The 25,198-nt window shown below is 37.7% G+C and overlaps 1 protein-coding gene across 7 annotated transcripts; it reads right to left on the bottom strand.

The window, feature by feature from the left end:
- Positions 1–352: 352 nt before the first annotated feature.
- Positions 353–24,571, bottom strand: LOC103032840 (zinc finger protein 239). 7 transcript variants are annotated; one of them, XM_049479415.1, is made up of 4 exons: positions 6,375–6,723; positions 3,573–3,661; positions 3,366–3,414; positions 353–1,970 (listed from the first exon to the last, which is right to left on the bottom strand). In XM_049479415.1, the coding sequence occupies exon 4, from the start codon at positions 1,962–1,964 to the stop codon at positions 963–965; it is 1,002 nt and encodes a 333-aa protein (XP_049335372.1). In that variant the 5' UTR covers positions 1,965–1,970; positions 3,366–3,414; positions 3,573–3,661; positions 6,375–6,723; the 3' UTR covers positions 353–962. The 7 variants fall into 7 exon arrangements, with proteins under 7 accessions (XP_049335372.1, XP_049335373.1, XP_049335374.1 ...); XM_049479416.1 differs by lacking the exons at positions 3,366–3,414; positions 6,375–6,723 and adding an exon at positions 24,237–24,571; XM_049479417.1 differs by lacking the exons at positions 3,366–3,414; positions 6,375–6,723 and adding an exon at positions 24,237–24,571 and having other exon boundaries at positions 3,573–3,658.
- Between the last annotated feature and the right edge of the window lie 627 nt (positions 24,572–25,198).

The following is a 25,198-nucleotide window of genomic DNA, read 5'->3' as shown; positions in this document are numbered from 1 at the left end:
TAGTTTGCTTGTTTAAAGAACAATTTGACCTGATTTTCAATGTTTGTGACTCTCAGATTAGGTGAAGTTTGCATTCATGTTAAATTAAAAAGTTACGTCCACTGTTTTGAACGCTGTTTACCGCTAAACAGAAGTGTTCTAGGAACAGCTACGTCACTTCCTACACTCATAAATACTCCTCTGAAACGGTCTATAATCATATAACTATAATTTCATAAGCTTATTGATGTCAAAGTTCAAAAAAATTAGACCACATTTATTTTTCAGAATCACATCATTTACTTACACTAGGCATCTTAGCTTTAATGGTAAAATCTTATGAGTGAGTATATATATAGAAAACAACACTACATTAATTTAAAATTTTATTGAAAATAATGCAAGCAGACAGAAAAGGAGGCACTCAACCATTTATACTAAAACCAAAAGAAACAAAATATATACATATAAATACATACAAGCAAACAACACCTGAGATTTGTACAGTGTGGTTATATGGTTTATTCTTCGGCCACTGCATCCCTTCTCCCCAAGCTAGAAGTCCATACTACCATTTCAGCGTATTAGTATAGATACATGATTAACATAACTGTTCTGCACACACAATTTTAAATGGTATGTATTGAAAGTAACTCTGTACTGTAGTGCTAGACAACCGGACAAAACTTGAAACATGATATTGGGTCTGTACATTTAATAAACCTTGTAATTATTTGTTTTTCACCGCAATTTGCAGCTATTTAACAGTTATTGTTCTTTGAGTTGAAAAATCCCACAATAACTGTTTGTCCTTCAAATCTTAACAAAAGGCTACTGAGTGGACTATTCATAGCCACCAACAAAACAAATTTTGTTGGTAATCAGTGTTTTATTTTGCCAAGGCCCAATCAAATAGCTGCCAACTTGCCCGACAACTTCCCTTTTGTAAGGATTGACAGGATCACAATATCTTATGATAGATATTATTGATAGACAGGATCACAATGGTCTACTATAGGATCTTGGTTGGGAGAACATTGAAAGTAACACTTTTCTGTCTTAATGAACAAGTTATCTATGTTTTCGAAGTCTGGGTTGGGAGGTGGAATGGTTTTAGGTGTGACACTGTCTATCTCTGTGACTTCTCTGCACTTGTGCCTCTTAAATCTGTTTGAATGTCTGAAGCTTTTTCCACAGTCTGAGCAGTAATATGGTTTTTCTCCAGTGTGAATGCGCTGGTGTTGTTGGAGACTACTCTCTTGAGAAAAACTTTTCCCACACTCTGAGCACTGATAAGGCCTTTCTCCAGTGTGAATGCGCTGGTGTCTTAGGAGATGGCTCTGATGAGTAAAACTCTTTCCACAGTCTGGGCAAAGATAAGGTTTCTCTCCAGTGTGAATGCGCAGGTGTGTGCTGAGATACGTCTGATGTTTAAAACTTTTTCCACACTCTAAGCAATGAAAGGGTTTCTCTCCAGTATGAATGCGCAAGTGTGTACTGAGATTACTTTGTCGTTTAAAACTTTTCCCACACTCTGAGCAGGAATAGGGTTTCTCTCCGGTGTGAATGCGGCGGTGTTGATTGAGGTGAGTCTGATGATTAAAACTTTTTCCACACACTGAGCAGTGATACGGTCTCTCTCCAGTGTGAATACGCTGGTGTGTGTTGAGATTACTCTGACGGTTAAACCTCTTGCCACACACTGAGCACTGATATGGTTTTTCTCCAGTGTGAATGAGCTGATGTATTTGGAGAGTCTTCTGTCGATTGAAACTCTTCCCACATTCTGAGCAGTGATGTGTTTTCTTCTTGTCTGTATTTTTCTGCCTTTGCTCACAAGGTGTAGGAGAGCATACTTGCAGAGTATCAGACATTTCACTGGATTCCATGATTTCTTTTCCCTCTTTCAGCAGCTTAACAATTTCAGAACACCAGGAAGAAAAGTTATCACTAGGCACAGGAGAAGACTTGGAACAGGATGGCATTCATTTCTACAAAACAAAACAAAGAAAAGAAATGATAAGCTCATTGAAAAATACAGAAGCGTACTAGTTTAGGGGTGGAAAACTTTTTCCTCAAAAAATGTACAAATGCCTAGGCTTGTAGCTTCACTAAAGTTTAAGTTTAACAGTAAACCCGAATGGCAGACAGATTAAAACAGCAGGAACATGGAATCAATTTGCAAAATGGAAGGGCAAGGAACAGGTGATTTACTGGCAGTATTCAGTAAGGTCACATCAACCATAGGAGGAAAAAAATGGTAGTTTTATTTCTGAGTGAGAAAAGGATTAATGCACAACTACAGTCAAAAAAAAAAGAAACAGGAACAATGGATGAGACTGGAGTGCACCGAAGTGGAAAATCACTTGGTGAGAGTGAAGGGTGATGGATGAGAGTGTACTTTATGCTGGGAGTTACTTTTGATGTTTTTCCAATGCCACAAAACCTTGGGAAGCGGGTAGGTGAAGAACCAAGTTATCCAATTATGTAGTGGAAATGACACATTGAAACACGCAAGTTTGGTGTGTCACATTTGTTGTATTTATGGTAGATGTACATGGGAATAGAGTCTGAGCAGTAAGTCTATAATAAAAGATACAGCTGTAGAACCTGCAGGAGGAGGAAGGTTTTGACTTAAATTTTATAGTGTACAAATAGTCAGAACCTTTCTAAAACACTTTGCTACATCAACTTATTTTTTAATTTTCCAATAAAATTACAGTGATGTTTATCTATGGCAGTAAGTGTGATGGTATTAGCTGGTCTGATACTACCCCCTGGCTCCCACAGACTTTATACGCCATAAAGAAATTATGAAGTGTTCAATTGTGGCACATACATGGCAAAAATCAGGAGCGCAAAAATAACAGGTGAAAAAAATTAACCAGCGTGTTTTAACATTTTGAGTGTGTAAATTAACTTCTCGTGAGCACAAATGTGAAACTGACGAGCAAAAAAAAAAAGGGAATCGTGTGCTCGCTGAACAGAATATCTCTCTCGAGCTAACATCCAAACAACCCGCTCTCCGGCTCTGTCTGCCCGGGTTAGCGCCTGGAGCGACGAGAGCTGGGCGCTTCAAGCACTATATCCGGGCAGACAGAGCTGGCGCGCCGAATGCTCCAGGTGAGAGCCGGGAGCTCCAGGCACTATACCCGGGCAGACAGAGCTGGCGCGCTGGAAAGGGGGTTGTTTGGATGTTAGCATAGCCAGTTAGCTAACTCTCCTGCCGTCCTTCTTTCTCCGCCCTCCTCTCGCTGTTGATAGTAGGCGGTCCCTCACAAACCCTGGAGATATCAGCCAATAGTATTCGCTGAGGGAGCTGTCCCTGACCCCGCCCACAAACTGTCAAAACCACCCCTTTCAGAACTAAAGCACAAAAAACTCACCTGAGCAAAAACAGCAGCCGCAGGTAATTTGCATGGCACGAGAGGAGAACTGTAAACCGAGAGGGAAAAAAACACCCGAGAGGAAAAACTTAAGAAGTTAATTTACACACACAAAATGTTAAAACAAACTAGTTAATATTTTTTCACCTGTTGTTTTTTTGTGCCCCCGATTTTTGACATTGATGTGACGCCATAGTGTTCACTTACCTGCTTCTTGACATGAATGACTCCTTTATGGGTTGGAAGAGAGTGGGGTAGGAGTTGGGACAGAAGTGTACATGAAAGCGAATACCCTACTGGAAAAGAAAAAATATATATCAAGCAACCCTTAGGTAAATATTTGGTAGCTCACACTTTGGAAACGGTTTCTTGAAACACATTCTGAATATCATACTTTTGTTGCCAGCTGTTCCAGGTCTCCCAGATGTTAAGGTGCATTCTCTGTTCTGATATCTCTACAGGTGTTTTACAGGATTTAGATCTGGGGTTATTGCTGGCCACTTCAAACATCTACAGCACTTTGGCCTAAAGTATTGGGTGCTTTCAGAAGTTATGCTGAACCTGATCCCATGATCTCTGTGACCCAGTTTTCTATTTTTAATTATAAATTTTATCTCTTTTTTTGCTATGCAGATTACCTGACCCACTCACGCCTAGTAATGGCCTAACACCAGGAGGGTATAGACTAGCACATGCCTCCTCTGACACATGTAAAGCCAGTCACTGTCTCTTTTACAACTGCTGCTGCTGCTTATGTAGCATCACCGAGCAGCCAGTGCGTTCGGAGGACTCGTCTCTGATACCTTTTGCTGAACAACATTACTTTAGGAGTGATGTAAAAAGAGAGCTCCATCAGGGACTCTGGCTGCTGACGGCTATAGCAGCATGAAGCCGCAATCCTCGGATCATAGTGCCGACCACTCATCAGCATTGAGACCCAGCTTTATGACTTGGCACTAGGGGTGTCACGATCTCGATATTTTATCGAAATCGAATCGAAATGAGGTCATGGTCTCGAGTATCGAAGTCAAAAAGAGGATCGACGATCCCTCCCGCGCGCTACGCAAATAGCGCAGCGCGCTACGCAAATGGCGCGGCACCAACACAGCGCATCCTATTCATTTAATAGCGCAGCCCCGTTTTCAGTTCTGCTGTGTGAGAGACAGCTGCCTTTCAACCACGGAGGAGAAACTGAAAACGGATTTATAGAAATATAGACAGGGCTCTCAAGTTTTGAGTGTCGGCGGGAGTGTGATCACTGTTTTTTATCTGTCCAACGGGGGAGGGGGGGCGGGGGTTGGGCGCGCAGGTTTTGTATCTGTATCTAACGGAGGGGTGGGTGCGCGCAGGTGAGAGCGTGTGAACTCGCTGAAATGCGTGTGTCAGTGTGACTTGAGAACACTGACTATAGATCACAGTGAGGTGGATTAAAAATCTTAAACTTATAATTGACTACACCTGTTGCTTTCCACTGAATTAAAAAAACATTTTTCTCTCAGATAAAGTAAACACAAGCGTGTTTCTGACTAAAATAAAAGCTTTTCAGGAGAGATATAAGTTATGTGTAAATATTTATAAGACAATACCTGACAAAATCTGTTTTAATGACGTTAATAAACATCACTGTGACAGCGCTAGTCACAGTTTCACCACATCACTTATCTAACCAGCCTGTACTGATTTCTGCCCCCCAATAATGCTTTCAATAACCTCTAATAGCCTTTAATAGTCTTCAGTAGCCTTTAAAAGACTTACCTGGCGGCCGTGGTGTGTCCACTAAACTCCGTAGTTATAAACATCCTGAGGTTAGCAGCGCGCTAACTGACCTGTTTATAATGTAATCTGAGCAGTGACTCCGTGTCGGCTGTTCTAACCTGCTGCTGTTAGCTGCTTGGGCTGAAAGATGAACTGTAGTGAGCTGTATTATCCGGTTAGTGGGGTTAAAACCTTTATTTGTTTACAGAAACAGTAAAAACGGACTGGCTGAGCTCTGTAGCCCGTGGCTGGGCTGTACTGAAGTAGTGAGCTGCGACTGCAGCTCCGACTAGTGGTTGGATGAAGAACTGCAGCTTCATGTAAGTGAGCAGTTTCACCATCCATCCACACACAGCTCTGATAAACTGCTTGTTTTAATAGTGCACACTGTTGCTACCAAAATAAGTCACTAGATGGCATTACCATATATATCTTAATAAATAATAATAATATTTATAATATTTATAATAATAAATATATTTAAATTTTATGAGGCATAAAATAATAACAAGAAAAAAAAACAAGAAAATCGAGAATCGAATCGAATCGTGACCCTCAAATTGAAAATGAAATCGAATCGAGGATTTAGAGAATCGTGACACCCCTACTTGGCACCATATTGTGCTCCAAAATTCTTTGGTACTCATAATGCAGTCAAGGTCTACAGTGCCACAATCAGCAAACATCCAAGATTTTTTAACCTCCACTATGTCTGACAGTAGGGACTGTGACCTTACCTTAAATGGCTTCTGTCTTTCTGTAAATTGTATAATGTGCTTCTTAACCAAAAGATAACATTTTTAGCCATCACTTGAACCATTGTGAATTAAAAAAATAACTTCACATTAATTCACACACTGTGGATTATCTGCATGTTTCTACACCCACTACATTTACAAACTGTTTACTCATGGATCACAAAGATATATGTTATGTAAACATATTCTGACTTGGAAAAACACATGACTATAAAGGAAAGTTCTCTACAGTTAGCCTGAAAAACAGCACCACAATTTAATCCTTTAACCCACCAGACAAGACATTTATTATTCCAATTAAACAATGGTCTGGGTAAATAAGAAGCTGCTGAATCTCCTCTCCATTTTAAATAAAGCAGAACAAGAGTGATGATCAGAGATAACCAGTAGAAGATGATCCTCCAGCTCCTGGATGAAGCTGTTTATGTGAGATGTTAAATGTGTTGCTCCTTAAGTGTAGATCAGTGTGAAGGAGAAGGGTGGATCATCTCCATACCTGCAGCAGGTGAGCTGATGGTGTTCCTCCAGCAGAGCAGTCTGAGTACAGAGATGTGGAGCTGCTGCTGCTGATCAGAGCTGGATCTTCTACTGCTACACTTTACTGGAGACCGGGGGAAACTCTAACCACCCTTCCATTATTCACCTACAGAGAATCCAGTCTTCATTTTAAACAGCAGCTAACATCTTCACAACCCGCGCTCTGACTATGAGGACATGTCCAGTCCTACATTCCACTGATAAACCAATAAACAGCCCAGAACCTCCTGAACCTCCAACGCTCTGCTGGATCCTGCATTAAACACCCGCAGCTGCACTACACCGGAACTCCGCTCAGGAGCCAATCAGATCACAGAACTACACTTCCGCTCAGGAGACAATGACGTTTCATCTGGAAACGAGCGGTCAAAATAAAAGTCCTGCAGCGCTGTGGAGCTTACCTTCAGTGTTACTCTCTAATGTAAGAATGTATTTATTTGTGATATAAGAAGTACTTTACTATTAATACAAAAGCTATACCATGAAAGTATCCTAAATTCATTGAAAGTTCAAATTAATTATTAAGACTTTATATGGAACTATATATGGAATTTTAAAGAGAAAAGTCCACTGGTGGCAAACCAACTCATACAATCCTGGAATTGTTCTTAAACCTAATGGCATATTCCACAGAATCTGTGCCATTTATGTCCCCAGGAAATTACATGTATTAAAGTGCACATAAAATAACTTTAAAATACATTTTATTATTAAGCATCGTGCCATGTAAATTGACCTAATTTCAAAGGTAAAACATTAATAAAAACTACATGGAACACTAAAAATAGATGTCTCCACTCTCTAACTATAAACTTTACCATGATATAATTATTAATATAATTATTAAAATCCTTCAGAGATTTTTTTGCATTGCTGTGTGACTCCAAATCCTATCTATGCTTTAAAAATACACATTTTAGTTGTGTCCCTGGGTTTTACTCACTCAATCTACAACAGGAAGTTAGTTCAGTTGGTTCGTCTGAATACCATGGTAAGACCAAAATTAAGTTCCCTCATTAGTTTTTCTGTATATTTGATCTTATTGTAACTATGACTGAGGACGTCAATCTCAACACTCTGCCTTGTTACCTAAATTAATTCTTAGATCTTATTTGTTTATTTTTTAAATATGAATTTTGGGAAAATCACTAGAATGTGCTCAGTGTCTTAATGCTTTTAGGATAGCTGCCATTTAGCTGTTTGTCATGTTTTTGCTAATTCTATGTTAAAAACTCATTCCTGTTACTTTCAGTCCTGTTACTCATAACATAAAAACTACAGGAATAAGTGCCAGTAACAGAGGTTAGTTCCAGTAAGAGGAATTAATGTGAATATTAGTTAGTGTAAAACACTTTTTCCAATTATGTTTGGTTCATCATTTATTCATGTTTTATAAATTGCATGATCATTTTTTTTATCAATTTCAGGTTTAGATCTTCTTGAAAACATGGTTTTGCATATTTTAGAAAAATATAATGTGCATGCATGTAAAGTGTTTTTGTCATATATATCAATTATTTAAACATGCAGTCAACCATTTATTTTAAATAAACACTTTCTTGAGATCAAATGAATTAGTGGACTTGCTTTTAAACATGCTTTTTAGATGTCACATTAGTTTTGGTAGCAGGAATGAGAAAAATGTAACCATCTTTTGATTAGAAACCTTAAGTAAAAATGCCTGAGTTTGACCTGTACATGTTCATACCTGTCAAGTCTCCCGTTTTGGCCGGGAAACTACCGTATTTTACTCCTCTTTCCCGCCGTCCTCCCGTATTAGTATTTTCCCGTAAATTTCCCGTATTATACTAAATACAAAAATATATAGGCCACAGGCGACAATGCACTGACCGCTGTGTGTCTCTTAACCAATCGTGGTGCCGGTTCAAGTAGAAAGTCCCGCCTTTCAGGAGAAACAGCCAATCAGCTAGCTGGTTTTGCGGAGCGCAGTTTAGTGTGCGGGAAGCCCCGCCCCTCCCCTCGCTGTGAGTTCAGGCAGCTAGTCGGAGCAGCTGTCGTTAAAACTAATCTGGATATACGGAGATTTTTCTAAAAGAAAGGTAATTAACCATGTAAACTGTGATGAGATTGTTTCTGATAGCTGGTTAAAAAGACTCTTCTCTGAATCAAAACATAAATTAAACCCACTGTGTGTTTAATAAAATACAGCTTGTGACTCAGTTAGCTTAACTTTAGAATTAGCTAGATAGATATTCAGGGTTTGAGAAAAATCTACATATATATATATATATATATAATGTCCTGCCCTGATGTGCCTGATCAGCCAATAACTATCATTTCCAAACTCTATTAGTTCAGGGCTAGTTTTAGGGTTTGTTAGAATTTGTTTAAATCTCAAGTATTGTGGTAATGTATTATAATGTAATGTAATGTATTATTTAGAAGGGGTAGAAGAGATGGTTGAGCTGGAGAGAGAGAAAATGTGGAGAGGGCTGAAATTAACTGAACTGATCAGGAGTGGACTGAACGATAGAAAGAAGTATTAATGAAAGATTATTAATTGTGTAGGCCCCTTAGGACTATTATTTACTTATGGAATATATCTGATCCATGTCCTTTTTGTAAATTTGTGCACCCTTCAATTTCAATTTTAAATCTATTAAATAAAAAAAAAAAAAAAAAAAAAAAATATATATATATATATATATATATATATATTTTTTCCCCCCCCCCCCCCCCCTCGTTTGGGCTGTTGGGGCGGCGGAAAAAATCCCTTATTTTTAAGTCCAAAACTTGACAGGTATGCATGTTTTGAATAGATAAATATGTGTTATTAGATCCAGAGATAAAAAAAATAATAATAAAAAGTTTAATTTGGAAGAATGGCCCTAACATTTTATTATTCATTCATTGCTCAGATTAATCATTATCAGGAAAGGCACTCCTGACCTGACAGTAAGGGGTTTCGCCACATTAATCCACAATTCTACTATAATAAATTTATATATTTTTTTGCACAACTCATTTTAATATAAGAATAAATCCATGATGCCAACAGAAACATACACATCCAGTGTTCTTAAGAGCTGTTATACCATTGTATATATTTAAAGGAAATTAAAGAACAGGTAGGATATTTTGATAATGTAAACACCATATTAGAAATCTACTCTCAGCAGAACAATATCTGGGAAGGGTAAAAGAGTAGATAACTTTAACTTTATTTATTTAGATTTAATATGTACACTTTGCATCACACCTGCAAATAATAACAGTAAACTAAGATTGTGTAATTGCACCCAGGGAAAAAAAATCTTATGAAACATACATGAAATGCATATTCGTGCATATCAATGAGTAGCACAACCTCTCAAATTTCAACTAATAAACACATTTGATACAATAAACAAAATCTGGCACTAAAGTAAAAATTAGACTACAGCTTTATAGCCAGGCCCCAGGCAAAATACTGATCAGAACTATATATTGCTGAAAATATATAAGGAATATTACTTATATTACTTACTTAAATAGAAACTTGCTCTTAACATGATCAAAAATGCTTAAGGTACACAGTACCCTCCAAAAGTAATGGAACAGTAAGGCCAATCCCTTTTTTCCTGCTGTAGACTGAAAACATTTGGGTTTGACATTAAACAGATGAATATGAGACAAAATATAAAAAGTTCATCCTTTATTCCCAGATATTTACTTTTGGATCTGATACAGAGTTTAGAAGACACTCTTTCTCTGAACCCAACCATTTTACTTATGAGCAAATATATTAAAACGTGACTCTCAGGTGTGTTTTGTTGGCCATATAAATTGATTATGCAAAAAAATAAATAGTTCTAAATGTCTACACTCAGTGTCAGGGTTTTAGTTAGAGGCATAATCATTATGACAACCAGAGCTGACAATGAGTGAAAAACAAGCAACTGTGAAGCTGGGAGAAGATAACAAATCAATAAGAACCATTGCACAAATATTAGCCACAGCCATTACAACCATTTGGAATGTCCTGAAAAAGAAAGTTATCACTGGTATACTAAATAACAGATCACGAACAGGTAGACAGTGTTGGGAAGGTTACTTTTAAAATGTAATCCCTTACAGATTACTGATTACATCACTCAAAATGTAATTTGTGACGTAATCAGTTACATTATTTCAAGTGAGTAACGTAATCTGATTACTTTGGATTACTTACAATATTGTCTTTTTTTAAGCCTGAATGAATGTAGCAACCCAGATCCGGAGTGGGCTCCTTTTTCAGCCCGGGAGTTTCATGCCTAAATCCAGCCCATTTTTTCCATGGAGCAGGAATTTGAATAAATAAAACAGCAGCTAGATCTTACAATGCCTTTTTATTGCATATAAGTACAAGTTTATGGTGGTAAGTGAACAGAACACCCTTCACTTAAACATGTTTCATCACCCAAAATCCAGATGGAATTCACACATAACTCTGAGGTTATTGTCATCACACTCCTTCTGTAGTTCTGAAAATGTGCACAATTTCAAAGCATATGAACAAGATCCCCTACAAATGCTTTACACCCTTGACACTGGTCAGAGATACCATTGTTGAGTTTATTCAACCTGTATGGAGTATAATAGTAATTAGTAGACATATGTTTGGGATCCAACAGACACTTTTCAAGTAAAGTTTCCTGTTTTTTTGGTAAATATATCCCTAATGTTTGGCTTCTAATAAGTGATCATGTCTGTGTAAACCATAGAACTCGGATAGTTCACCAAAGTTGGCGAATACATTGTTGATATAGAGGTCAGATAGATCTAATGCTTTATGTTCTATAGAAATCCACATTATTATACCCTTTAAAAAAAAGATTCACATCCACAGAATGCAGAATTTGGAGGCCAAGTAATAGATTCTGAAATTTGGAAGATTTAGACCACCTTTAGAATAAGGAGCAAGGAAAGTAAGAGGTTTGACCCTTGGGACCTTTTTGCCATAAAAATAAAGATATTATTTTATGTAATAAAAAACATTATTGGAACTTTTAGGGGGATACAGTGGAATATATAAGTAAATCTAGGTAAAATATGAGAAGCAAATATTAATACCAAGATATAAGAACATTATAATTAATATTTAAATTTATCTGCTGTTCTGTCATATTAATTGAAAAGTACATTATTTTGTACACTAAAATTGCACTGCAATCAATGCATGCAAGAAAAGAAGGGAATGATTTGGCTTATTGGGATATACATACTAATAGATCGTCTGCATAAAGTGCCAATTCTGTGCCCATTTTCATTCCTGTGATAGATAAATCAGTGCGGATTGCAATGGCTAATGGTTCTATAGCAATGGAGAATAAGCTTGGGCACCCCTGTCTGCAACTTCGAAAGAGTGTGAAAGCCTCCGACATGACTCGACTAGTCAAAATCTGTGACCTGGGGCCATTAAAGAGTGTTTTTTGTTTTCCCATATGTAATAATGGTGTCTCTGAAGCTCATAGCCTTCATAGTCTCAAAAAGAAAACCAGGTTCAATTCTGTCAAACGCCTTCTCTGCATCCATGGACAATATTACTAAAGGATGTCCCTGCCTTTTAAGCAATGTCAATAATATGAAACAGTCTTCTAACATTATCTGCCCCTTGCCTGCTCTTAACAAAACCTGTTTGATCTGCATGAATAATTTTAGGAATATCTTTCTCTAACTGAGATGCTATTACACTGCTCAAATAAATAAATAAACACTTAAACAACACAATGTAACTCCAAGTCAACCACACTTCTGTGAAATCAACCTGTCCAGTTAAGAAGCAACACTGATTGTGAATCAGTTTCACCTGCTGTTGTGCCATTAGAACAGACAACAGGTAGAAATGAGAGGCAATTAGCAAGACAACCCCTATAAAGGAGTGGTTCTGCAGGTGGTGACCACAGACCTTTTCTCTGTTCTTATCCTTTCTGGCTGATGTTTTGGTCACTTTTGCATTTTGTCAGTTCTCTTACCATACAGGTAGCATGAGGCGGCGTTTACAACCCACAGAAGTTGCTCAGGTAGTGCAGCTCATCCAGGATTTTACTGTTTACTGTGTCTGTCAGCACAGTGTCCAAAGCATGGAGTAGATTACCAGGAGACAGGGCAGTACACCAGGAGACATTAAGTGGGCTGTAGTAGGGTAACAACCCAGCAGCAAGGAGGAACAGGAGGAGTGGGGTGTCCACAGGTGGGGCTTGTGCTTACAGCCCAACACCATGCAGGGCAACTGGCATTTGCCAGAGAACACCAAGATTGGCAGATTTGCCATATTATACCATTTTTCTGTTTCTCCAGACAAATTCTGCATGCCATGCTTCTGTTCTGTGAGACGTGTCAAAATGGAGAAACTGGCACTGTCAAAAGTGCCAGCAAATTGTCAACAGACCACCTGTCTTTAGGAAACGCCTTATCAATCATGGTATGATTAAACTCTTTCATGCATTCTATTTACTAATTTATAAAAGACTTGCCATTGGTACTACAGAATGATTGTTAAATCTGTGGCAAATTGTGTTTGTCTTCTGATTTTATTTCAAACATAGGTGTAGTGCTGATAAAGAATCTGGGTGTCTTTTTTCCTTTTTACAACCTAATATTATTTGTAGTTCTTAAAACATTTTAATCCTGTTTTCATTTTGTTTTTAGAAGAAATTTCTGCAGAAAAGGAAAACTCCACTGCTCAGGACCAAACTTCTTTTAATGGTCTGCGGTATAAAATCTGCCAAAATCTGATTTTTCTAAAATTTCTCATTTAAGACGTCATGAAACAGTGCAACCTAATAAGAACAGGCAACCAATTATTTGCATTGACATAAATAATGGCGTTTTTGTCAAAAAGACCAGCGTGGACCAAGAGTGCCACCTCACATATGCAAATCCATTCTGTCTCAGACGATGTCCTGTGAGGTAGACATTGGCTGGGACCTCGTGGCTATTGCACTAAAAAGCATAGGGATGGAGTGCCAGCATTTGGAAAGGACAAACAAAGCAGTGGCATATGCTCCTCCACCACTTCTGACTGAAAATCCCTTTAGTCAATGAGTGACAAGCTGGGATCTGAATTGCTCATAAGAGAACATGCTCTGTTTTTCCAATTTTCTGGGAAGAAGAGAGTCTTTCTGGTCGATTGGTGCCAGTTTTTCAGAACCTGTGTGACCTTTGACAGACAAGCAGGCCAGAGGCATTGCCAGAGTCTCATGAAGCATTTTTACTCATAGTAAAAATGAGTACCTTGTGCAATGTAGTACTTGTTCCAAGAGCATTCACACATTTAAAAAGCAAAAACAGCTTTGTATTTAAAGGATGAGGACATATAACTAAGTGTATCCGAAAATTAAGAACACAAAAGACATTTGGCAGAAAGGTCTGCTGATGTCATTAAGATGATAGAAATCTTTATGTTTATGAACGTAATATTTATGAACTTTCGACAAAGGAGCAACCAATTCCCGAAGCATACCACTGGAAAATTGCATTTGATGTGCCTGGTGAGAAACATTTTTTGTTTAATGCTTTTCAACTTTATAAATATTTGCTATAAAAATGTCAAGATATCTTAATATGTCTTATATATTAATATGTTTACAGTGTTACACATATACATTTTTATCAGATGAATTTCAATCAATCAGATCAGAATTTTAAGAGCAGATTACAAAAAGCTTCTGTCATACCAGATACTCATAGTTATACCTTGGAGCAATCAAGGCCTACTACCATTTTTTGAATGCCTGAAACTCATTTTTGTTATGTTTTGCACCTATTTGGCAGTACACCTTCCTAAGTGTCCAACAACTGCCATTTCATTCAAGTATACGTGAAGACATGATGGGAGATGCTAATAAAATTAATAATTGCATTGTTGTGATGGCAAACTTTAAAGTTATTTTTCTGTGTTTAATATGGAAATAAATGAGTTTTAGTATTTCAGTCAATTACTGTCAAAATATTTCCCCTTGGACACCACTGTCACCAATTCATTTACCAGTATGCTGACATACTCAGCCTTCACACCATGGCTTGGAGAACACACAAGAGTTCACAACACCATTCTCAAGACAGAGATTATTAAAGGTCTCTCAGAAAAGGACCACACTTCTGTGTCAAAGGGAACATTGATGAGGAATAGTAATGAGGATGCCATCTTAAGTGTTTTGGAAGCAAAAACGGTATTATTAGCATTGCCCTTAACACTATATAATTTACAGTTAACAAAAAAATAAACAAAAATAGGACACTATACCACCGGATGTTTGTCAAACTTCAAAAAAACAAAAAATAGATTTCTTTCCTCAAAAATGTTCAATATCAAAACGTTTACTTAAAAAAATAGTCAGTACAAATATTTATAATTATATCTGGTTATGTGTAACATAATATTTACACTACTCAACATTATTCATGGTTTTAACTGTGCTAGGATAATTTATGATACGTTTCTGACAATTATTTTGTGTTAAAATATTTGCTAATGCTTCTATTTCCTTCAGTTTTACTGTTATAATTGTGCTTGATTGTATTTTTCTTTAACAATTTATAACCATTGTTCACATGCTGTTTTACTCACGGGATGCATACACTGTTGTGTACTATGAGTCTGCTCGTGACCACGGAGATGCCCCCGACACCCTACTACAGTGTATATTTCGAACATTGCAGGACATGTGGCCTGACATGTCAACAACTGAACCAACCAAAGGTTTTTTTTGGCAAATGATGTATGACTTGCTACTACTGCTAAAAATTGAAAATACATTTGCCTTGGGTCACAAGTAATGGTTTTGCACCTGGGACCACAGTTACAAAGGACAGTTGCTTTTCATGCAATCACCCAGAAACAGGAACCATTGATAGATTTTCTCTGTATGACAGGTTTCAACAAAAGAACAAAATAAAACCTGAAGAGCTACTGAGGACTCTGAGGTTACCAGAGATCTTGCTGCATTGGTCAACTCTTGTGCAGAACAGATAAACAGGGAATTTCTCATGCAGCAAATACTCTTTTTGTCAGATGAAAGACATCCACTTCATGTTTCCCCTGCGTCTTTACTTCCATCTGTTAACAATAAATCAACAATCAATACACCAAGGATTTGTGCTGCAGATGGGCACCAGTGAAAAACTCACATTTGAAATACAAGGTACCATATCATTTATATATATTTTTTATTATACATGTTTATCACACTGCCAGGTTGGATGCCTCATGGCAACTTTTAACAGTTAATATGATTTTTATAAAAAAAAAAAAATGTAAACATGTAAAATTATGTAAAAAGTAGTTATTTGATTCTTATTCAAATGTGCAAAAAGTGATCTTTATTTAGAAAGGTCAGTAATCAATTTTACAGCTGTAGAGCCACAGAGACAGGCAGAGCCTACCCTGCAGGCGCGTAACAGTATTAGATGTTATCCTATGTCTTATTAACATTTGTGGCTAGCTGGGTATCAGTTCTCCTGGAAGAACGTTTTCTGTCACATTGTTTCCATCACAGAGTGAAAACTTGGTAATTAGTTTGGACTTAATATTTGTATACTTAAACTTTTACAGTTGCTGTAGTTATACTACTACTTATATAGTTCTACTTATATTATACATTAATGCTTTGGTTTATTTTTATTTTGACCAAACTCTTTAAATTCTACAAGGATCTCAGCTTCACTAACAATGCTACATTGAATATCAGAGATCTGATGACCATCTGTCCACAGAATCTCGCTGAAGATCCAGTTTTCCCAGAGTCTAGGCTTTCCTGGCTTACTGATGATGTAAGTCTGAAATATTTTATATTGTTTTAAATACATTTTATTTTAATACTACTTTCCAGGGTTTTTCTATATTTTTACTATGTTTAACTATGTTTTTTTTCCTACACCAACAATAGACTGTGGTTCTTGCAACACACCGGTTTGTTGTCTGGTACAGAGAATGGCAAGCTAATTTAAGCATACCAGACAGTGAAACTGAAATTTTTAAGGTACAGTTTTTGTTATTAAAATAAGGTTCATACTTTATTATTTATACTTCATATCAAAATGTAATTTTTCAAAAATATTTCTGTATTACAGGATGCGGAAAAGGTTTCCAGGCCACGAATTGTTAGGGGATCATTTGGACCTGAGTGGGGAAACCACTTTGTGATGATCATATTTAGATTTTATCCCTAAACTTGTTATCCTAAATTAAAAATTTAATATTTGTTCATGTCCAACTTCATGCACAAGTTTGTTTAATCAAAACAGGTCTTTGATAACCTTTTAATAGATATAGGATATATGACTCAGATGGGCAAGCTTGAGGATGATATCATGGAAATGCTAAGGTGTTATATTTCGCTTACATTGTTAATGAATATTTCTGCAAATCACAAACATTTACAAACTAATTTCTCAAATATTTTGTGTTTTTGCAGACATGTTTTTTTAGTACCATGACTCTTTAACTGGCTGGGAAATATCCAGGCCTGAAATGTGGAAGCAGACTGATGGCTGTAACTTTGGGGTGTTTGTCTGTATGGTAAGTTACATATTTTTAGCCTCTGTGATGAGCATTCTCAAAACAATAAACATTCACTTGTGATTTAATTTGTTCTTCAATAGATGGCAGAAATGGAAATAAAAGGAAAAAGACGGCCCTCTGATGTGCTTCACCATGTGCAGCTGTGCCATCTGCACTTACAGTGGCTTGCAAAAGTATCAAACCCCTTAAACGTTTCATATTTTGTCACATTACAACCACAAACATAAATATGTTTAATTGGAATTAAATGTGAAAGACCAACACAAAGTGGTATACCATTGTGAAGTGGAAAGAAAATTACAAATTTAGAAATAAAAAACTATAACAGAAGTTTTTAGATCTTGCCACATGTTCTCTACTGGGTTTAGGTCTGGACTTTGACTGGGATATTCTAACACATGCATATGTTTTGTTTTAAACCATTCCACTGTAGCTCTGGCTTTATGTTTAAGGTCGTTGTCTTGCTGGAAAGTGAACCTCCTTTCCAGTCTCAAGTCTTTTGCAGACTCCAACAGGTTTTCTTCCAAGATTGCCCTGTATTTGGCTCTATCCATCTTTCCATTCATTCTGACCATCTTCCCTGTCCCTGCTGAAGAGAAGTAGCCTCCTTTATCGGTCTTTAAATTTAGGTGGACAGCATTGTTTTGGTAGTTGTGCCATTTCCATTTCTGGAAAACGGATTGAACAATGCTCTGTGAGATGTTTTTTTATAGCCTAAGCCTGCTTTAAACCTCTCCACATCCTTATTCCTGACCTGTCTGCTGTATTCTTTGGACTTCATGAGACCATGTGATTGGCAGATCCAGTCAGAGACCAGGAGATCTAAAAGTAGGTAAACTCAAAGAGAAAAGGGAAGAAAGAGAAGGGACGGTGGCCGAAACAGGTGGAAAAAACAAGGCAGCATGCCAAGCATGTGGAAGCGAGTGGAGAAAACAAACTAAGGACGCCAGGGACAGCTGGCTTTCCCTTATTACTGGGTGAGGAACGTATATCACGTCCTATTAGAACTGTAAACGTGAAATGAAGTGCCCTGGGTATCTAGAGGAGAGAGGGAGAGAGAGAACGCTAAGCTCAGGGGAGCGTTGGTGGTGAAAATTAAAACTCAGAGAAAATCGATTTTCATAAAAAACACATCGTCCTTAACTGTAAATTCGAATTAATCAATAAAATTGATCAATCACCCAGCTCTACTACTACTACTTTAATTTAATATAAATATTAGTAAAAATAGATATGTGAAGGAAAGGTGGAAAAAGTAACACAAGCTGAAGAAATTCTGATAAGAAATGTTTATCACATCATCAAACATCCTGGTAATTCATTTATAAATTAAAGTCTGTTATTAACTTGTTTTCTCACTTATGCGTGTAGGGGCTTCAAAACAAGCTCAAATCTGGATCACTGAAATTGAACAGGATGTACCTCAAATTTGACATGAAACTAAAACAGCTCAGAGATGGATGCATCTCTGTTTGATGATGAGCAGGTACGCAGTTTCATGAAAAAGTATTTTATATGTGAATACTAAAATAAACATATACATATACATAAATAAACTGACTATTCCTTTCCTAATTTCATTTTCATCAACGAAAAGGATCTTTGCAGTGCTGAACCTGGACCGGTCAGTATTTCAGAACACCTCATCTGTTTTACAGGTCATGGCTCCAAAAGTTTAAATGGAGAATCCTATGAAGCCACTGTTACTCTTTTTTATTCTACAGCACAGATATTTTATTCTAGAGGACGGACAACTCTGTGGTGTTTTGAAATTAAACTGCTGTAGCTATTTCACACGCTTGCACTAATTTCCTAATACATGCTCCTTTAAGACATTTGGCAGAATAGGCAGGCAAAGGTAGCTTTTCAGAAGAAAAGAGTTTGGGGTCCAAGGAATCATAGAAACAACAGGTAGGGAGTGGTAGGCCAATGTTGCCTCACCGCCCAGAGATTAAAGTGGTAAAACATCTGTGAAGGGCTGTGGTCCCAGCTGCCGAGACTACAGCTGGCCCAACCAAGTTTCCCTATTAGGAAATCTTTAATATTCTTTTGTGACCCTTGATGCTTCACAGAAAAAACAGCATATTCACACAATACAATGCTAGATAAAACATTAATCAGTTTATTTAGATCAGGAGTACATAAAACTAAACAACAAAATGTGCTATTGAAACAACACTTCAGACACTTGGGAGAGATCATTAGTCCAAAAGTGGATATATATACTGGAACCAGTTGATGACTAGATGCACCCAAAGGAGGTTTTCTGGATGCTCTGTAGGAATACAGTGTAAATCTATGTACAGACCCCTCTACATTGACATTTCACTATAGCACAGGCATCTCCTACCAAATTTAAACCTTTGAGATAAAGGTTTGCTCAGGAATGCACAGAAAATAGTTAAACGACACATAAGAAACAAGTCACACAAAAGAACTGCAGACAGTGATCATGTTAGACAACCTAGGAAAAAGGCTGAACTTTTTTGGGAGATGTGCAGAGAACACAGATACAGTACGCGTACAGTAGTTGGGTAAAAAAGGAATCTTAGGGTAATGGCTTCCTGTAAGCCTTCAAGATTACTTATTGATTGTTGGGGATGAAAGTCCTTGGTTTATTTAATGAGCCTGTTTATGGGCTCTTTCAGTGGCACTACAATGCCACACACTGCATTTTCTGAAAGGTTTACAAAACACAGGATGTTGGCTAGTCTTGGATATAGTTGAATATACATCATTACACATTATGTTATACATTTTATACCAAGTTATTTTCCTCTATTAAAATGTTATCCATTTGTTTGGTGTTTGAGCTGAGATCTGTAATGGTTGTAGTGTGACTGCAATTAAGGCACTTGTGTCTCTTAAATGTCTTTAAATGCCTGAAATGTTTACCGCAGTCGGAGCAGTGATGGGGCTTTTCTCCTGTGTGAATAAGCTGGTGCTGTTGGAGAGAATTCTGCCGATTGAAACTTTTCCCACATTCTAAACACTGATAAGGTTTCTCTCCAGTGTGAATACGAAGGTGTAGTTGCAGTGTCCTCTGCTGATTAAAACACTTATCACATTCTAAGCAGTGATATGGTTTCTCTCCTTTGTGAATACGCTGGTGTAGTTGGAGAGTACTCTGTCGATTAAAACTCTTTCCACAGTCTGAGCAGTGAAATGGTTTCTCTCCTGTGTGAATGCGCTGGTGTTGTTGAAGAGAAGTCTGCCGATTAAAACTCTTTCCACACACTAAACAGATATATGGTGTCTCTCCAGTGTGAATACGCTGGTGCTGTTGCAGGGAAGTCTGTCTATTAAAACTCTTCCCACAGTCTGAGCAGTAATACGTTTTTTCTCCTGTGTGAATACGCTGATGTATTTTGAGAGCACCATGTTGAGTAAAACTCTTCCCACAGTCTGAGCAGTGGTACGGCTTCTGTCCAGTGTGAGTGCCATGGTGTTGTTTGAGAGAACTCTGACGATTAAAACTTCTCCCACACTCTGAGCAGTGGTATGGCTTATCTCCTGTGTGAATGCGCTGGTGTTGCTGAAGTGCAATTTGTTGATTAAAACTTGTCCCACAGGCTGAACAATAAAAAGGCTTCTCTCCTTTGTGAATGCGTTGGTGTATTTTGAGATTACTCTGCTGATTAAAACTTTTCCCACAGTCTGAGCAGTCATACGGTTTCTCTCCAGTGTGAATGCGCTGGTGCATTGTGAGATTGCTCTGTCGACTAAAACTCTTTCCGCACTCTGAACAGTGGTACGGTTTTTCTCCAGTGTGAATGCGCTGGTGTGTTTTGAGATGACTTTGATGATTAAAACTTTTCCCACAGTCGGAGCAGTGGTGAGTTTTCTCCTTGTTTTTACTTTGTGTAGGAAAGGATGCTGGCGTACTGGAGATTTTTCTAGGTAGCATTTTCTTCACCATATCACTAGGTAAGGCAAATTTCAAGCAGGTAGGTAAGTCAACACTAGGAACAGGAGTTTGAACTGGACAACATTCATGTCTGGAAGAAAAGAAAAAAGATGTTTTAAACACATTGCAGGACAATTCAAAACTGGGGTGACAAAGGGAAATGGTTGAACTGGAAGGGTAAGTAGAGGGTATGATCATGTAAGTCCACTGATTTAAAATGAATTTTCCTCTACATGTGTGCCAATTGTTAGGCTTGAAACTACAATATTTTATATTGAGTAAACTTTTGTTGAGAAAAAATATGAACTAAATTATTCTACTCTGCATAGTTGTACAATACAGTACTGCATTTTAGTGCTGGACGATACGGCCAAAATTTATATCACGATATATTCCTTAATTTCGGTCAATACGATATCATTTTGATGTCAATATAAATACTTTGAAGGCCTCAGAATAACTGCTAAGAATTCCTGCAATGGAAATCTGTACAGTACTGTCTGAAATTTTAATTTAAAGCCTCCTCTCACAAAAACTGTATATTACTTTAGAAATAAAAAATGGTCAGAATAAATCAATGCTCACTTTTATTTGCATATAGCAAAATAAAAACATGACATCCCTGTCAAACATAAACCTATAACCTATATACATATTACCAATATAAATAACTTTACATTACAACAGAGGCAGAGCCTCTTATTCTTTTGTAAACATATTTAACAGATCAAAACAAAAGTGCTTCAACCAGGATAAAAAAGGCAAGAAGCCTTTATATATATATAAAAGAAACATGATGTCTACGTCAAATATAAAAAACCTATAGACTATATCAACCTAAATACCTTAGATACAACATAAACTACAAAAGTGTTTTAGCCAGAATAAGGAAGATACTGTATGTAGTGAAACTGCTTGAGGTAGTGGAACAGATTAGATGCACAACCGTTGCTATTCGGCTCAACTCTCCGGAACAATTTGGAGCAAGCTGAAGTCTAAAGTTTATCAGACATTTGAAAGCCGAACTACTGAATTAGACCCGAATCCCTCAATTATTTCTTCTGTTTAATCATTTGTGGAAGCGTCAGGTGCGCTCATCCTGCATCATAAATGTCCTCCGCTGAAGCCAAGCGGGGCCGAGCCTAACCGAGGAACTCAGCTCGGCTGCGCTCCGCTCCGCTCAGCTTCATCGCGGGAGATTTTAGACGCGGACCGGAGGGCAGCTGAGCTTCATCGCAGGAAATTTTAGATGCGATGCAGAGCAGAGCCTTAGCCTAACCTATCTGGCTACGTGCCTGTATGATTATGCATCACGCACTGACGTAGCCCGGCTACAGAGGCTGATTGTGTTCAGCTCTGCAGTGAACTGACGCTGCTAAAAACAGATTTCTTTTTATTTTGCATTTGCATTTGTCATACTTACATTTTTCAGATTATCAAACAAACTTTAATATCAGACAAATATTACCTGAGTAAATATACAAATTACTTTTTACATGATGATTCCATTTATTAAGGAAAAATAACTATCCAAACCAGTCTGGCCCTATGTGAAAAAGTGTTAGCCCCCCCATAAATTAACTGTGATTAATCACACTTTTTGGAAAGCTGAGTTTAATTTAAATACTAACCACAACCAGGCCTGATTACCGCCAGACCTGTAGAATCAAGAAATCACCTAAATAGATCCTGTCTGACCACATGAAACAGCTAAACAATCTCAAAAATCAACACAATCTTTAAAAAATCAAAAAGACATTGTTCATCTATCAGTCTGGAACAAGTTACAAAGTTATTTCTGAAGCTTTGGGACTCCAGAGAACCACAGTGAGAGCTATTATTTACAAATGGAGAAAACATGGAACACTGGTGAATCTTCCCAGAAGAAACCAAAATTATTCCAAAAGGGCATGAATAAATCATCCAGGAGGTCACAAAAAAAAGCTCAGGTGTACTTGGGTTCTGCAGCAGGACAATGATCCAAAGCACACAAACAAGTGCCCCTCTGAATGGCTTAATAAAATGAAGGTTTTGGAGTGTCCTAGTCAAAGTCTGATTGAGATGCTTTGGATGATCTTTAACAGGAGGTTCATGCTGGAAAACCCTCCAATATGGCTGAATTAAAACAATTCTGTAAAGAAGAGTGAAACAAAATTCCTTCACAGAGATGTCAAAGACTTATTGGCAGTTATCAGTAAAGCTTGATTGCAGTTGTTGCCGCTAAGGGTGACAAAACCAAGTTATTAGTTTTAGGGGGCAAACACTTTTTCACACAGGGCTTGATTGGTTTGAATACTTTTTTCCTTTAATACATAAAATTATCATTTAAAAACTGCTTTTTATATTTACTTAGGTTATATTTGTCTAATATCAAAGTTTGTTTGACATTCAAAAAATATCAGTATCACAAAAGAGGCCAGAAGTGTTATTTCAATCATACATTACCCCCAGCAGAGCCATTCTGATTATAAATCTGCTTCACTAGGGCCCTATGATTTCCATGATAAAGAAAACACTAATGGAGGAATAAATACAGAATTCCGATATAAACACACTATACACACAAGTACATAGAATTAGAAAATCTGGTCATTTAAAAATATATATCCTTAACATAAAATTGTGAATATTTTGGATATACCTCCAGCTACAGCCTATAATATTATCAATAGATTCAGAGAATCTCGAAAGATCACTGCGTGTAAGGGACAAAATTGATGGTCAGTACTGGATGCTGATAATCTTCAGGCCCTCGGGTGGCACTGCACTAAAAACAAGATATACTGATTCTGTACTAGAAATCACTGCATGAGCTGAATGGTCTGTGAACATCATTACCACGCTGTAATCCACTAATGCAGGTTAAAACTGGATTATGCAAACACACAGCCATATGAACACCATCCAAAAATGCTGCTGTTTTTCCTGGGTCCAAAATCATTTATAAAATGTACTGAGGCAAGACTCAGGAGGAGCGAGACCATCCAGCATGTTAAAAGAGCACAGTTTGAACGCCTGCTTCTCTGGTGGGACGGGACAGCATTAGGTGTAGAGATATGTGTTTTTGGGGCTAATCAGCAAAAGCAATTGAGGCAGGGCCAGATGTTACATGAATGTATCCAAACAAACTTCCTATATTAACTAAGATTTTGTGAAATTTTAAAGTGAGTAAACATTTACCACATATATGTGTTGGACTGAAGATTTAGGCGTCACAACAATTCCATCTATGTGGTAAACAAACAAGCTCCTGTCCATTGAAAAATTCGGCAGAAGAAGAGTGATGATCAGAGATAACCAGTAGAAGATGATCCTCCAGCTCCTGGATGAAGCTGTTTATGTGAGATGTTAAATGTGTTGCTCCTTAAGTGTAGATCAGTGTGAAGGAGAAGGGTGGATCATCTCCATACCTGCAGCAGGTGAGCTGATGGTGTTGCTCCAGCAGAGCAGTCTGAGTACAGAGGTGTGGAGCTGCTGCTGCTGCTGATCAGAGCTGGATCTTCTGCTGCTACACTTTACTGGAGACCGGGGGAAACTCTAACCACCCTTCCATTATTCACCTACAGAGAATCCAGTCTTCATTTTAAACAGCAGCTAACATCTCTACAACCCGCGCTCTGACTATGAGGACATGTCCAGTCCTACATTCCACTGATAAACCAATAAACAGCCCAGAACCTCCTGAACCTCCAACGCTCTGCTGGATCCTGCATTAAACACCCGCAGCTGCACTACACCGGACTCCGCTCAGGAGCCAATCAGATCACAGAACTACACTTCCGCTCAGGAGACAATGACGTTTCACCTGACAACCACCTGTCAAAATAAAAGTCCTGCATCGCTGTAAAGGACTACCTGTTGGCACCCATAACCATTGGCAGTATATCAAGCTAGCCGCGCTTCATCGATTTACGTTCAGTGTTTTATAACTACTTTTGAATGAACGTATACACACCATCTTATGTTAAATGCATGTAGTCTGAAAGTACAAAGAATTTCCTAGAATGCAAGAACACACCGACCCACATATTAAGGGGGCAGTCCGAAGCTCTCACCAGTGCACGGTTTGGGGAATTTTACTCTGCTTTTAAAGTTTTTTTTTAGTTGCAAAACGAACTGTTTTTTTATTATTTATAGTAAATTGCAATATAAATATATTGTTATTTTTATTCTCCTAATGCTGCAATACAAGGATGATGTCCTTCGGTATTATCAAACTGCTAAAAAATCTATCTTAAGACAAGCTGGTCATCCTGAAAAAAAAACATACCCTATGCTGGTCAAGAGCTAGTTAGCAAACTAGCCAATCATGGTTTGTTTTCTTTGGATGACCAGCTGGTCTTGAGCTGGATTTTTTAGCACTGCAGTGCAA

This window comes from Astyanax mexicanus, chromosome 5 (genome assembly GCF_023375975.1).
Source record: "Astyanax mexicanus isolate ESR-SI-001 chromosome 5, AstMex3_surface, whole genome shotgun sequence".
In the NCBI taxonomy this organism is placed as follows: domain Eukaryota; kingdom Metazoa; phylum Chordata; class Actinopteri; order Characiformes; family Acestrorhamphidae; genus Astyanax; species Astyanax mexicanus.
This window is presented reverse-complemented; position numbering and strand designations above follow the sequence as displayed.

What these genes read in the sequence shown, in the direction of transcription:
- LOC103032840 (XM_049479413.1), bottom strand. Translation starts at nt 20,838, where the DNA reads ATGGTGAAGAAAATGCTACCTAGAAAAATCTCCAGTACGCCAGCATCC.